The sequence below is a fragment of the Heteronotia binoei genome, chromosome 21 (genome assembly GCF_032191835.1).
Source record: "Heteronotia binoei isolate CCM8104 ecotype False Entrance Well chromosome 21, APGP_CSIRO_Hbin_v1, whole genome shotgun sequence".
NCBI lineage: Eukaryota > Metazoa > Chordata > Lepidosauria > Squamata > Gekkonidae > Heteronotia > Heteronotia binoei.
The window spans coordinates 147,326,140-147,339,657 of record NC_083243.1 but is presented as its reverse complement, the minus strand read 5'-3'; the positions used below and the strand labels follow the sequence as shown (position 1 = coordinate 147,339,657).

Here is a 13,518-nt window from a genome sequence, read left to right as displayed (position 1 = left end):
GCCTTTTTAAAAGATCTCCCATGAAGCTGCACCCCACAACCTTCCCCAATCCTAAGGGAGGTATCCATTTAGTATCTTATTATATATTTATTAATTTTTTTAAAAAAAATGGTTGTGCCATCTCTCCAGGAACCTGCCCAAGGCAGCTTACAAAATAAAGAATAATTTAAAAGATTAAAAATTATTAATTATAATACAGCATTAAAAACCTAGCCCAGCATAAAAACACAGACCATAAAGACAGATCACTGAAGTCTAAAGTAGTTTCCAAATTATGACAGAGCCTTGTGTAATTATTTCTTAAGATATATTGTCATCATAAAAAAGGTTTTGAAATTCTGATACATTATAGTTTACCCACAGAGAGGAACTTCCAAGTTCTCCATCATTAAAATTCCTAACCATCACAGCTAAGGGAGATATACCAGTACTGAGCATTCTCTTACATGAGATAATGATAACTAAATAGGGATTAATTTAATATTTAAGTTACTTCTTCTATTCCTGTTCAGCTAGATAAACTTTTATTCCTGCAGCCCCATCTCAAATAACTGATATAACTGAACTCTTTCATCATAATATATAACACACCCACTAAAAATGACCGATGGGTATATACCATGATGGGTCCTTCTCCTCTGAGGACAGGAGGACATCTTGTGGCTGATTCCTAACCTTCTTGCAGGGAGGCAGGACTTGAAGTTTTTTTGTAGTTCCTGTTCCGGTTAGGAGTCACTCAGTTCAGGTACTCCCAGAAGCAGTAAATTATTGGAAAAAACTTGTATAAAATTATTAATAACACCCATCAGGTAAAGAAATATTCCAGAACAGGAAAAAAGAAACAGAACAGCTTCACAAGGAACCTGAAAGAATCCAATAATTGTTATTAGCAGGACATTTTTTGAGCAGGAACGCAGTTCCGGCTGGCTTGGTGTCAGGGGTATGGCCTAATATGCAAATGAGTTCCTGTTGTGCTTTTTCTACCAAACAGCCTGTGTGAAACCATGGTGATGTTAGGGGTGTGGCCTAATATGCAAATGAATCCCTGCTGGGCTTTTTCTACAAAAAAAAGCCCTGGTTATTAGTACTATGCTATCCCTGGACTAAGGGTACCCAACACTAGCATTACGAAAACTAGTTATAAAGTCAAATTTTGGAATCCCCCCGCGCTCTGCTGTCTATATATATCATCTTAAACGGAGTGAAAAAACAGAGACATTTGGTACAGATAACTGGAGGAGGAAAACAAACTCTGGGTGGGCCAAAATGTCCTCCTGTCCTCAGAGGAGAAGGAACCCTCAAGGTAAGTACCCAATGGTTGTTCTCCCTCTGAGGCAGGAGGACATCTTGTGGGACATCCCAAAGCAGTACCAACTTAGGGTGTGGAATTGTTGTCCTCCTCCTCTAGTATCTGTTGCAGCACTCCGTGGCCAAAGGCTGCATCCACTGATGAGTAGGTATTTATCTTATAATGTTTTATGAATGTGAACAGGGACAACCAGGTGGCAGTCCTACAGACTTCTTGTACAGAAGCTCTTCTAGCAAAAGCAGCATTGGTGGCTGTGCTATGAATAGAGTGAGCTATTATACCCCAGGGAACTGGGACATTCTGGATTTTATATGCTTCAGTAATGCAAAGTCTGATAGTTTTACTGATAGTGGCATTAGACATCTTCTTCCCCATGTAAGGTGGTGGAGCTCATCCAGGGATTATTATGCAGCTGCACATACTATTCAATGGACAAGGAGGTGGAACTCTCAGAAAGGTTCAGGAGTTGTGCTCCTGTGAGCTCCCACTGAATCTGAGACCTGCTAACACTAAATATATTCAAATTGTTTACTCAGTATATCCTTGAATCCTGAGACTTGTCTGAAAATGGAATCAGTGGTGCACAATTGTATTTCATTCCTTTAGATAGTATTGTAAACACAAGAAGTAGGAAACAAATACTATATATACCAACTTGGATATGAGTATATATATGACTAATATCGGCCTCTGTAGTGGAGGACTGGAAGTTGCAAATGTTGCAGTAATTTTTTAAAAAAGAGGTCCAGAGGGGATGCAGGAAATTACAGATCAATTTGATTTATCTCTCTTCTGGGTAATTTAGTAGAGACTGTTGGGTTCTGAACCGGCCAAGACTGGGAGGGAAATAGATCTTGAGGTTATAGTTGACAACTCCATTGAAGTGTCGATTCCGTATGTGACAGTGGTTGGTGGGGGGGGGGAGTAAAATTCTATGCTTTGGAAAGGGACTGAAAATATATTGGCCAATATTGTAATACCACTTGTGTATAAATGTACTCCATTTTGGGCTACATCATGTGGGGTAGTATCCCTTCCTGGGAGGGACAGCAAGATAATTGACTCACTATAGAGCAGGAAGACAGAGGTGTTAAATTCAGCAGACACGAGGGGAATGAGATCCATTTTGGAGGGTTAATTTGTTGAGGTCTGTCTTAGGTGATTCCATCTTAATGGTCACCATTACCACATAGAGCTAACAAAGGGCAAACTGCCCCCCCAAAGACTCAGGGTAATGGTGAGTGATAGAAAGCTGTAACTTTAAGAATAATGACCCTGTTCTATAATAACAACAGTCAAGATATGTTTGGAGAAGGGATAGTGGAATTAGGTATGCCAGTCTCCAGGTCCTGGTGGGGGATTCCCTGGTTTTCAGGATCCTCACTACTGCCAGCCAGATGGCTGGTGGGAGGAAGCCCTGCCTCAACAACCACCATGCACCTTTAGATCTCAGGTTCAAAAGCTTGCAACTGCTTCTGTTTCAGAAGGTGTGTGTGTGTGTGTGCTTTTAAATCTCAGTGAAACTGAAGCTGCGGGGGTGGGGGGAAGCAGGAAGAGCCAGGTGGGTGAGAGAGGAAGCTAGAGAGTCAATTCCTCTGTTCATTTTGCATTACTTTCCGAAGCCATTTTAGTTGTAAAAGGAATAGTAAAGAGTTAGTTAGAACCTTAGTATGAGTGCAAAAAAGAGGAGGATGAAGTGAAGACTTTATTCAGGGGAACTGCACTGTTGTATTTTTATTTCTTTTTAGGGAATTGAAAAGTCTCCTAGATCCACCCCCAAGTCCCCAGATATTCCTGAGTTGCACCTGGCAACACTACGTGGAATGTGTGTTCACCTTTACTTTGTAGCTTTCTTGATCTAATGCTATTTAGAGTATGTGTTGTGGACATTTTTTAAAAAATGATTAAAAATATATTTTTATTAAACCCTTCAAACATATGCAACAAAAATAAAACAGTTCAAAACAAGTCCAATTCACTACATTCCCTCTAGTAACTATGATACAATTACAAAAGTGCTATAAATTTACTGATTCTATTGTTTTCATATCAATTTGAATTCTCTGGATCAATGCATTTTTCTAAAAAGGGTGTCATTTCTACAGGTAGTCGGAATTAGCCAAACGGTTTTCAGATCTTCAAATACCTTCTGTTATTTTATCCATTATAGCATAATCTCAAACTTTAACAAATCACAAATCTATTGAAGGGAGAGTTGACGCTTTCCAATACATTGCAATTACATTTTTTTGCAGCTAATACAAGTATAGAAATGAGCTCACAGCATATTTTGGGAATATTCAGGTCTTGCCAAAGGTTTAATAAAACTGATTGAGGGTTTTCTGGTATTATATAAACTATTATAGTTTTATATGTGCTAAAACTTGCTTCCCAATACGTTTGAATTTTTTTACAGGTCCACCAACAGTGGATATATGAACTGGTCTCACTTAGCAATGGTTTCAAGCTCATTTGTTATGAGGGCCGGATCTGACATAAATGAGACCTTGTCGGCCCAGGCAATGTGTGTACGTGTACCTATTTAAGATTCGGTAGCAACCAACAGAAGGAAGAAAGGCTTGGCTCAGTAGCTCTGCTGTGCGATTGAGAGATCCTGGCAAAGCAAACTCTGCTTCCCCACTTCCTCCCCAAGGGTGGAGCCTCAGCCAATGGAGAAAATAGAGACTTTGCTCTGTAGTTCCTGTGTGATTGAGCAAGCCTAGCAAAGCAAGCTGTGATGCAGAAGGAAGCAAGACAGAGGGAGAAGGGATCAGATGACAACCAGTTTTTCGGGGCCTGATAGGAAACCTCTGGGGGCCTGATTCAGCCCCCAGGCTGCATGTTTGACACCCCTGCACTACAGGTTTTCCAGCATAATGGTGAATAATCAGAATTTACGTGATGTAGTTTTGCTGGAGTTATATATCATCATGCTACAAATTCAAATGACTATAAAAAGTTTTAAGGAATTAGACATAAACATGGAAGGGTGCCAGGTATAACTACATTGGTCTTCTGAAAAATCAGTTTGACAACCTGCACGCCAGGTTTTTATATATGATAGGTGTCTACGATGTGTTTCAGAAAGTACCATATATTAGAAATTAGTCCTTTATTGGACTAATTATTCTTTTTTTCAGTAGTGTTCAGAAACAGTTTTTCATAATCTGAATATGCCCTGTCATATTCTTTTTAACATAGGTGAAGAACACAAATGTTTTCGCTGAAAATATTTGAACCATATCAATCGATGGTGAGTTAGGTTCTCTAGGTCAGATTTACTCTTAATTTGTCCTTTTTTCAGTGTATCACAAAATCTAGTTAATTTGGCATTTTTCCAATTTTTAAAAAGATGTTTTAGCAAAGGCTGTTGGGAACCAGTATTGTCCTGCAAAGTTTGTAATAGGGGAAATTAGAGTGGAATTTTTAATTATTATTATTCCAAATGCTTAATGTATGTGTGAGGAAAGGATTATTTTGGATGTTCTTGGGTTGATCACTTGATTTATGCCAAATTAATTCTTGAAAATTCTTTTGAATAATTTTTGTGTTGTTTTGAAAACTGGAAGTTTGTTCTCTGTAACCATCATAAACCTCATTCAAACATGTTACAGAAAAGGTGTCAGGGAAAGGGAGGCAGTTGATCAGTAGATCTCAGTGCAATAAGCTGGGTCTGTGAAGTCTAGTCAGAATGAGAGCAGAAGATGCAGGCAGTAGGCAGAGCTTGTGAACAGCAACATGGATGGAGTTAGGAGTGCTGGCCCTCTAACTGGTGGGAGCAGTGGTACCAGAGAGAACCAAGGAACCCCCCTGGAAGTTGGGTGGGCTGGGGAGAGTGGTTCATCACCAGGCGGAGATCAAAGACAGCTGCTGATTGTCTTCACTTCTCAGAGTACATGAAGCAGAATGGCTCTTGCAGGCTAGCAGGGTGTTTTGTGACACGCTTCCCCCCCAATAAATTCACGTTGTGGCCTCATTTGGAACAATATGTATAAGTCTGGTTGCCAATTCGGGGGGAAAAATTACAGAGCTGGAAAAACTTCAGAACAGCACTACCAAGATGTTGGGGCACATTTCTTGTGATGAAAGGTTAAGGAGTCTAGGACTTTTCTGTTTAGAAAAAAGATGGTTATACATGGGTTGGAGAAAGTAGCTGGCAAATTTTCTCTCCCTCTCCCATAATATTTGGACCCAGGAGTACACATTGAAGTTGATGGGACCCAGGGGGGCGGCGCAGCGGCCCGCTGAAGCAGCTTGTCGGTCACTTCCGGGTTCCTGTCCTGCATCTTGACCTGTGTTATTAGTGACAGGCTGCTTCGGTGGGTCGCTGCGCCGCCCCCCTGGGTCCCACAACGATGGGACCGATGCCACAGGGACAGGCTCGAAACACTCTATAACCCCTCAAAAGAACAGCAGTCTAGCTCGCTTCCCCCGAGCCCTGCCGCCATAAGCCTCAAGGGGGCTCATTTTGCGGCATCTCCCGGCGGGAGGGTGGCACCCGCACGGGACACATATCAAATGAAAGAGGGGGCGCAGGGCTATCAGAAACAGCCGGCGGAGGGTGTCGAGAGCCCACCCCACTGGGGGATCCACACCCCGAAAGTGATGAAGGTGGCGCAGATAGAGCCAACAGAGCCAACAGGACAAAATAAATAGGCTGCATTATGCAGCACAGTTGAGAAAGTGCCTTATCCCATATACTGATGAAGTATATACAGGATTTGAGAACAAAATTGTTTCCGGCGGTGATATTTGGGGGATTTTTGGGGATGTCACAGGAAGTGCTGTGAAGTCACTTCCTGTTTCCGGCAGTGGCATTTGGGGGAAATGATGTCATTTGGGGGAAGTGATGCCACAGGAAGTGATGTCACTTCCTGCTTCCGGCAGGTGGCGCGGGGGGGGGAATGATGTCACAGGAAGCGATGTCACTTCCCGTTTCCGGCAGGTGGCGCGGGGGAAAATGATGTCACAGGAAGTGATGTCACTTCCTGTTTCCGGCGGTGGCATGACGTCACTTGAAGTGACGTCACTTCCTGTTTCCGGCGGCGTGCACGCACGTAGGGGGGCCCACATAAATCTTGGGCCCCGGGCCCCGAAAGCCCTAACTACGCCCCTGTATACCAGAATGCAGTTTGTGTCAAAAGAAGGGCAATCTACTGTGATTTCTATGTGGATATTAGCACATAAGAACATAAGAGAAGCCATGTTGGATCAGGCCAATGGCCCATCCAGTCCAACCCTCTGTGTCACACAGTGGCAAAAAACAACAACAACAACAAGTGCCATCAGAAGGTTCTCAAGTGGGTCTAGAAGCCCTTCCACTTTGCCCCTCCCCCAAGCACCAAGAATACAGAGCATCACTGCCCCAGATAGTTCCAATAATATACTGTGGCTAATAGCCACTGATGGACCTCTGCTCCATATTTTTATCCGATCTCCTCTTGAAGCTGTCTAGCTAACCCTTGAGATGAGTCCTCCCGAACCAGAGACATTTCATCTCCTGTCAGCTTTCCCCCAAGATTTAGTTTAAAAACTGCTCTGCCACCTTTTTGATTTTAAGCACCAGCAGCCTAGTTCCATCTGGGGACACTTCAGCTTCTGGAAATTCTGGAGATTAAAACTGCCAGTTGTCCCTATGTAACTCAAAAATCCACAAACAGTAACAAAAAGCAGCTCATTCCACTATTTTTGAATTATTTTATTATATAAATGGGAACTCTAATATTAATGTTCTGTTATTATTACAAAGTTAATAGTATGTTGATATTTTTTGTCTCTGAGTGATCAGACACAGAAGGTGGAACCAGGACTGTAGTCACAGGGTTCCAACAAAGGGGGCCTTTGAGGGGGGTCTGCTCCCTAACTTCTTGTCAGGGTGCCCCTATTTAGGGCCCCCGACCTTTCCTCCCTCCCCCTGCCACTCCTGAGATCACTTGAGGGACCACAGGGTGAAAATTGTGCAGAAGGGTGTGCAGAAGCAGTCACTGCCCTTCCTGTGCCATTTAAAAGGCCAACTGATCAGCTGATTGGTGGAGCCTTTAAATCCTGCCAGAGGCCAGCAGCTGCTCCTGCCACCCCTCCAGCACAAGAGGGTGAGGGCCACCTCCTCCCTCCTGTGTGATTTAAATTGCATGGGTGGGATAACCAGAAGCAGCCTCCAGTCTCCTATGTGATTTAAAGGGCCTGCTGATCAGCTGATTGGTGGGGCCTTTAAGTGGTGTAGGAGGGGCAGTGGCTGCTCCTGGGCACTCCTCCCACACAATTTAAATTGCAGGTGAGGGAGAAGGTGGGCCCCACCCACTCAGCTTTCACCCCCATGGCCCCTCAGGAGGAGGCAGGGACCATGGTGCCAACACTGGCGGCGGGGTGGGGGGGCTTTTTCAATACCACAGGGTGGCAGGAGCAGCTGCCTGCCCCCAGCGCCACTTAAACAAGGGGAAGAATGTGTGCTCTGAATAGCACACCCTGAGTCAGAGATGGCGGCAGCAGGGAGCAGCAGCAGTGGGCAGCCTGATAAGTGCTCCCAACTATTCTTCATGAACCCTGATCTTGGAAATCCTGGCTATAGGCCTAGTTGGAACAGGCAGTTTGGAAAAGCTATGCTAAAGTAACATATCAGGAAACACTCCAGGAGTTTGGTAGCATGATACAGACCCATCTCTGTGGCTTCAGTATGCTGTTACTACATCTATGGGTTACATTTAGAAAGTACACAGCAAAGAACTAATGAAATGTATACAACACCTGCTCAGTTCAAAGAAGATCCTCAATAACTGTAGGAATAAAATTTAAATATAAATATAAGCATTTGCTGGCTACATATAAACACACATAAATTGTGGAATATATCTAATACTATACCAGTTTTTCACGAAGCTCTAGAGGGGTACATGCAAGAGCATCGCTTGTTGGTGTTACCTTTTGACACCCTGGCCAAAGAAGTCTTACCTGTTCTTTGGAAATGCAAGGCAAAGACGGTCTCCTGAACATTTTAAAGCTGCCATAGTAGCTGGTTGAAGTCTCTCCCAAGGACACGCAGCTGGATCTCCTCCTGAGTCTAATCACAGGTACTTTTTCCTCTGCGTTGCTGGGCAGTCTGGGGTGACTGTGGTGGGGGCGTCGCTGCGGCCCTCGGCCCGGCGAGTCACAAGAGGAGAAGATGCCCCGCTCTGCGCCCAGCAGCGCCAGCAGGCAGCCAGTCACCCCGACCAAACCAGAGAGTAGCGGCCGAAGGGCCGGGGGCAGAGATCCCAGGCTGGTGAGCGACACTAGCCACATCAGGCTCGAGAAGACCAAAACCAGGAGGCTCCTGCTCAGCTTGAGGCTGCGTTGCAAGAGGGTGAGCCCCGCCACGGCGCTCAGCGCGGTCAGCAGCCGCCCTGCCACCATCTGCAGTTCAGCCGGCGCAGCCTGGGAGGCGCCCTCCTTCGCTAGGTCCGGGCAGGGCAGCAGCAGCCACTGCAGCGCCACCCAGTCCCCGGAATAGCAGCACAGCGGCAGCGCCAGGAGCCACCCGAGGCCGCCGGGCTCGTCCCGAGCCAGGTAGCAGGTGAGGAAGAAGAAGGCGCAGGCGAGGCTGAAGAGGGGGCTGAGGCTGCGGCACAGCCCGAGCAGCAGCAGCCCCGCCTCGCCCTCCTGCCAGCGGAGCCCGCAGAGCAGAGCGACAGCAACCGCGGCGCCCACCGTGCAGAGAGCCCGCCGAGAAGCAGCCGGCAGAAGCCAGAGGAGACCCAGCGGGGGGCTCTGAGGCAAAGCGGTCGCGCAGCCCTTCACGTAGCCGTTCCTCGGGCTGCTGGCGAGGGGAGGGCCACTATCCGGAGGGGGCAGGCTGGCAAGTCGGTGGTGTCCCCGGGGAAGGGCGGAGGCGCAGAGGGCAGCAGCACCTTCTTTCCTGTCCCTCATGGTGGTCGCGCGGAGCGAGAGAGGGAGTTCGTCACCTCCTCCCGCCCACGTCCCTCATCTTACCCGAGGGGAAACAGGCCCTTGGCCACTCGTGGCGCTCTCCGTGGAGCGGCGGTGGTGAAGAGTCCGCTCTCGGAGCATGGTGGGTAAACGGGGGGAGAGAGAGGGAGGGGAGAACGAGAAAGGTAGCTCCTGTCTTGGTCTGCCGTTCAGCTCCCGCAGAGGACTCGCTGTCGCCTCCCAGAGCTCAACGACTGCAACGGCCTTTCCCGCGCTCAGGCACAAGGGGCGGCGGGGGGGGGGGGGGGCACGCAGCATGCAGGGAAGGACCGGCAGTCATTGAAATCCGGTTGGATTCCAACGGTCGCCGTGTAGTGGGCGCTGGGAGTGAAGGGAAAGAAAGAAAGAGTTAAATGCTCGGGTGGGGAGGGGAGTTCTGAAACGGAGCCTCGTTATCACTGGGAAGTGGGCATGGCATGGGGGAAAGGACGGACAGATCCGTGGGTTGTCAAGCTCTTCTGTGTCACCGGGAGGGTCTTCACAACCTTTCGCAAGTCCCCTGGTGTCTGTCTGGCCAGAACATCGCAGCCGCTTCTCTCATTTAAAAGTCATAGCAAAAGTACCTTTGGTTACTTACCTGCTCAGATTAGTTTCTGAGTTTCTTCCTAGAAACTTTTTAAAAGTAATCTCCCATTGCAACTTCATTTCTATTGAAATAGCAATTGATACATATAAAACTGATCCTAGAGTTTTGTTTTGTTTTTTGCAAACAAATATTAAAAGAACTAAAACTTCTTGTTAATAGAAATGGATGTTATTTTTATACACCACTAAAACAACACATTTGCCATAACAAATAAGAAACTCTTACTTTCATTAACCAAATCTATCTCTGTAGCTGATTCAAAGATTTAGAATGCCTTAGAATGGGTCATACCTAAGTGCCATTTGCAAGATGCTTTATGAACACAATATTATACCTCTCCAAACTGTACAATCCACTGTCACGGACAATTGTGTTTTATTAAGTAAGTGGCTGAGCATATAACAGCAGCCTCACTTGTGTTTCTAGATTCTTCCCTTTTATTTATTTAAAACATCTCTCCTGTACTTAGATTGTGAGCCAACTTTTAAAAATTTAATATGAGCAGCAATGTAGTTTATTTTCTGTAGTAGGCAAATAGTGTGAGCAACCCAGTCCAATTCTGTTGCACAATCCTTGAGGATCTTGGTGGAAAAAACTGCCACTGAAGCACCAGGCACAACCTAACTTTGTCATAGGGAGCTGCAAATTTTCTACAAGCAGCAACTTGCCACAGAATTCCTCTTCAGAACCTCCAGTTAATTGCCACAGGAGACCATGCAGTAACTCTCCAACAACTCAAGAATCCTGTGACTTGACTCAAAGGCCAGGTAAGGAAAAACTAATAGGAAACTATCCAAAAGACATTAAAAATGTTTTCATTAAGTGTAAATGTTAGCCAACTACTAAAAAAAAGTGTGATAATAAGATCTGAGTTTTTGCTCAGCATTGGACCTAGGGCGCCACCTCGCTGTGGGAGTGGGCGCCCCGTCCCCACTGGTGCTGACCCTGATACCCTGTGGCATTCTTTCTTTGCTCTGATCACCCAGAATGAAGAAAGAACAATGCAGCCTCTGCTCAGCTCCCTACAAAGTGGGAGAGGGCTGGGTAGAGGGCGTGTGGAGTGTACTTTCTTCACTCCGAGCAATCGCGATCGGAGCGTAGAAAGAAGGATGCAGCCCTTGTTCAGCTTCTTCTGAAGCGGTAGAGGGCTGGGCAGGGGCGCTCGGAGCATTCTTTCTTTGCTTCAATTGCTCAGAGTGGATGCAGCCTTTGTTCAGCTCCCTCCAAAGTGGGAGAGGATTGGGCAAGGGCACGCAGCATTCTTTCTTCACTTCGATTGCTTGGAGTGAAGAAAGGATGCAGCCCCTGCTCAGCTCCTCTCAGAGGGCTGGGCAGGGGGTGTGCCACGTACTGGCCCAATGATGTCACTTCCCTCTTCCTCAAGCACAGCGACCTGGCAACTGCGATCCATGCTACAGTTACCTCAAGACAGGACTACAGTAATGCCTTTGGGAACCTTTCCCAAATACATGGGGCTGCCCTTGTCTCAAATCCAGAAGCTGCAGTTGGTGCAGAATGTGGCAGCTCGACTGCTGCTAGGATTCTCCATGCGGGAGCATATACTACCTGCACTGGCTGCCTGTTGCTTACTGGATTCACTACAAGATGCTGGTTATTACCTTTAAAGCCCTATATGGCCCGGGACCTGTCTACCATAGGGACCGCCTTTCTCCACATGTTCCCCAGAGGGTACGGTGTTCAGGAACCCCCAAGGTTTCAAAAAGTTTGGACTGTGGAGTCCAGTTTTATGAGCCCAAAAAGAAGGTGCCCCTATCCATCATTTCCAATGAAGGGAAGGCACTGAAAAGGTGTGCAGTCCCTTTAAATGTGATGGCCAGAACTCCCTTTGGAGCTCAATTGTGTTTGTCACAACCTTGCTTCTGGCTTCATCACAATGTCTTCTGGCTCCACTCCAAAGTCTCCTGGCTCCACCCCCAAAGTCCCCAGATATTTCCTGAACTGGACTTGGCAACCCTATCTAGGTAGCTACAACTAAAATGAACTGGTTCCTTATCATATAACAATATTATTGTGGCTTACTTTACATGGTGGTTTTTTTTAATATAAAGTTATAAAACACTTTGACAAATTTGAAAGGCTATTATAGCAATTTAAAAGCTGCAGGGATTACATGATTAACATGGCACCTGCAAGTGAATGTCCAGGGAAACTTATAAAATGTTCCCCTAAAGCTTTTCTGTATTTCCTTTTACTGTCAAATTTGTGACCGTTGGTTTGTCCTATGCACATGATATGTATATTTGCAGATCTTAAAGTGACTATTCTAAAAGTGAATTTCAAAAATAGGACACAGCAAGAGACCTCTGAGATACCACTATAACCACTGGCAAACTCCCACCTTTTCCTGTATTGGCCCAGTCCATGGGCATTGTTGGGGGGTGCTCCCTAAATTTATGGGGAGGGAGCTTCTCTATAAATTCATAGGTAGTGATAATGGAGGCCCCTCCCTGTTATGTCACTGGCTCCTCCCTATGATGTCACTGGATCAAATGCCTCTGGTTGGGCCCCAGCCAACCCCCCCCCCCCGGGAAATTGAAAAGTCTACGCCCCTGACTGGTGTTGCAAGCTGTGGTAGGATGGCTTAGGCTGAGTTGACTGAAGCTGAAGCTGACAAAGACAGAGGTCCTTTGCTTGAGTTGCGGCGGTCCAGGTAAGGAAATCCCCAGTGATATACCGGATTCTCTGCAAGGTGCTGGTCATTACCTTTAAAGCCCTATATGGCTAAGGACCTGTCTCCCTTAGGGACAGTCTCTCCCCACGTCTTCCCCAGAGGGTACTTAGATCTGGAATGCAAAATCTTCTATCGATCCCCAGGAGAAGGGAGGCAAGATTGAAAACTACTAGGGAAAGAGCCTTCTCAGTTGCCACCCCTCATTGGTGGAACCAACTGCTGGAGGAGGTTAGAGCCATGTGGGATCTTGCCCAGTTCCACAAAGCCTGCAAGACAACATTATTTTGGCTAGTTTATAACTGAATTGCTGATACAGTAGCATAAAAGGATACCTAAGAGTATGGAAACTAAATGATATTAGCACCAAATTATTTTAACTGTTTAATTGTTGAACTGATGCATTGTTTAAATGCTTAATTAATGTTTGATTGAATTGAACTGTTTTATTTGTAATGTATTGCTTTTATTGTTTGTGAGTTGCCCTGAGCTTGCTTCGGCAGGGAGGGTGGGATATAATCCAATAAATCAAATCAAATCCCTTGCGGAGGAAGGGGGGGAGGCAGAGCTTGCTTTGCCACACTCTTTCAATCACACAGCAGAGCTACTGAGCCAAGCCTCTCTTCCTTCTATTGGCTGTGACTCCTCCCCCTCCTGGTCCCTTCAGGAACGAAGGAAAGAGCCAGAGCTTCCTTTTCCCAGTTGCCTGGATCCTATGGGAGAAATACAAAGAAAGCACCTTTAAGACCAACAAGTGCTAATGTTTTAAGCATGCCTTAAGTGTTTTTTTTAATCTTTGTGTTTGTCTGTGTCCTTTATAAAGTTTATATCTCTGCTACATAATCTTAAATAGGTACACGCATGGTCTGGCCCGACAATGTCAGATCCGGCCTTCATAACAAATGAATTCAACACCTCTGATTTAACCATCTCTGATAACTGACACATCTTGCTTTGAATTATTGCATCAGA

At 45.8% G+C, this 13,518-nt stretch overlaps 1 protein-coding gene across 1 annotated transcript in view; it reads right to left on the bottom strand.

Moving 5' to 3' along the window:
* The window catches only part of PDE3B (phosphodiesterase 3B), a 137,645-nt gene extending 128,434 nt beyond the window's left edge, over positions 1-9,211 (bottom strand). The window contains exon 1 of the mRNA XM_060261334.1: positions 8,258-9,211. Coding sequence (XP_060117317.1) covers positions 8,258-9,211 — 954 coding nt within the window. The remainder of the gene's footprint in view (positions 1-8,257) is intronic.
* Positions 9,212-13,518: the final 4,307 nt, after the last annotated feature.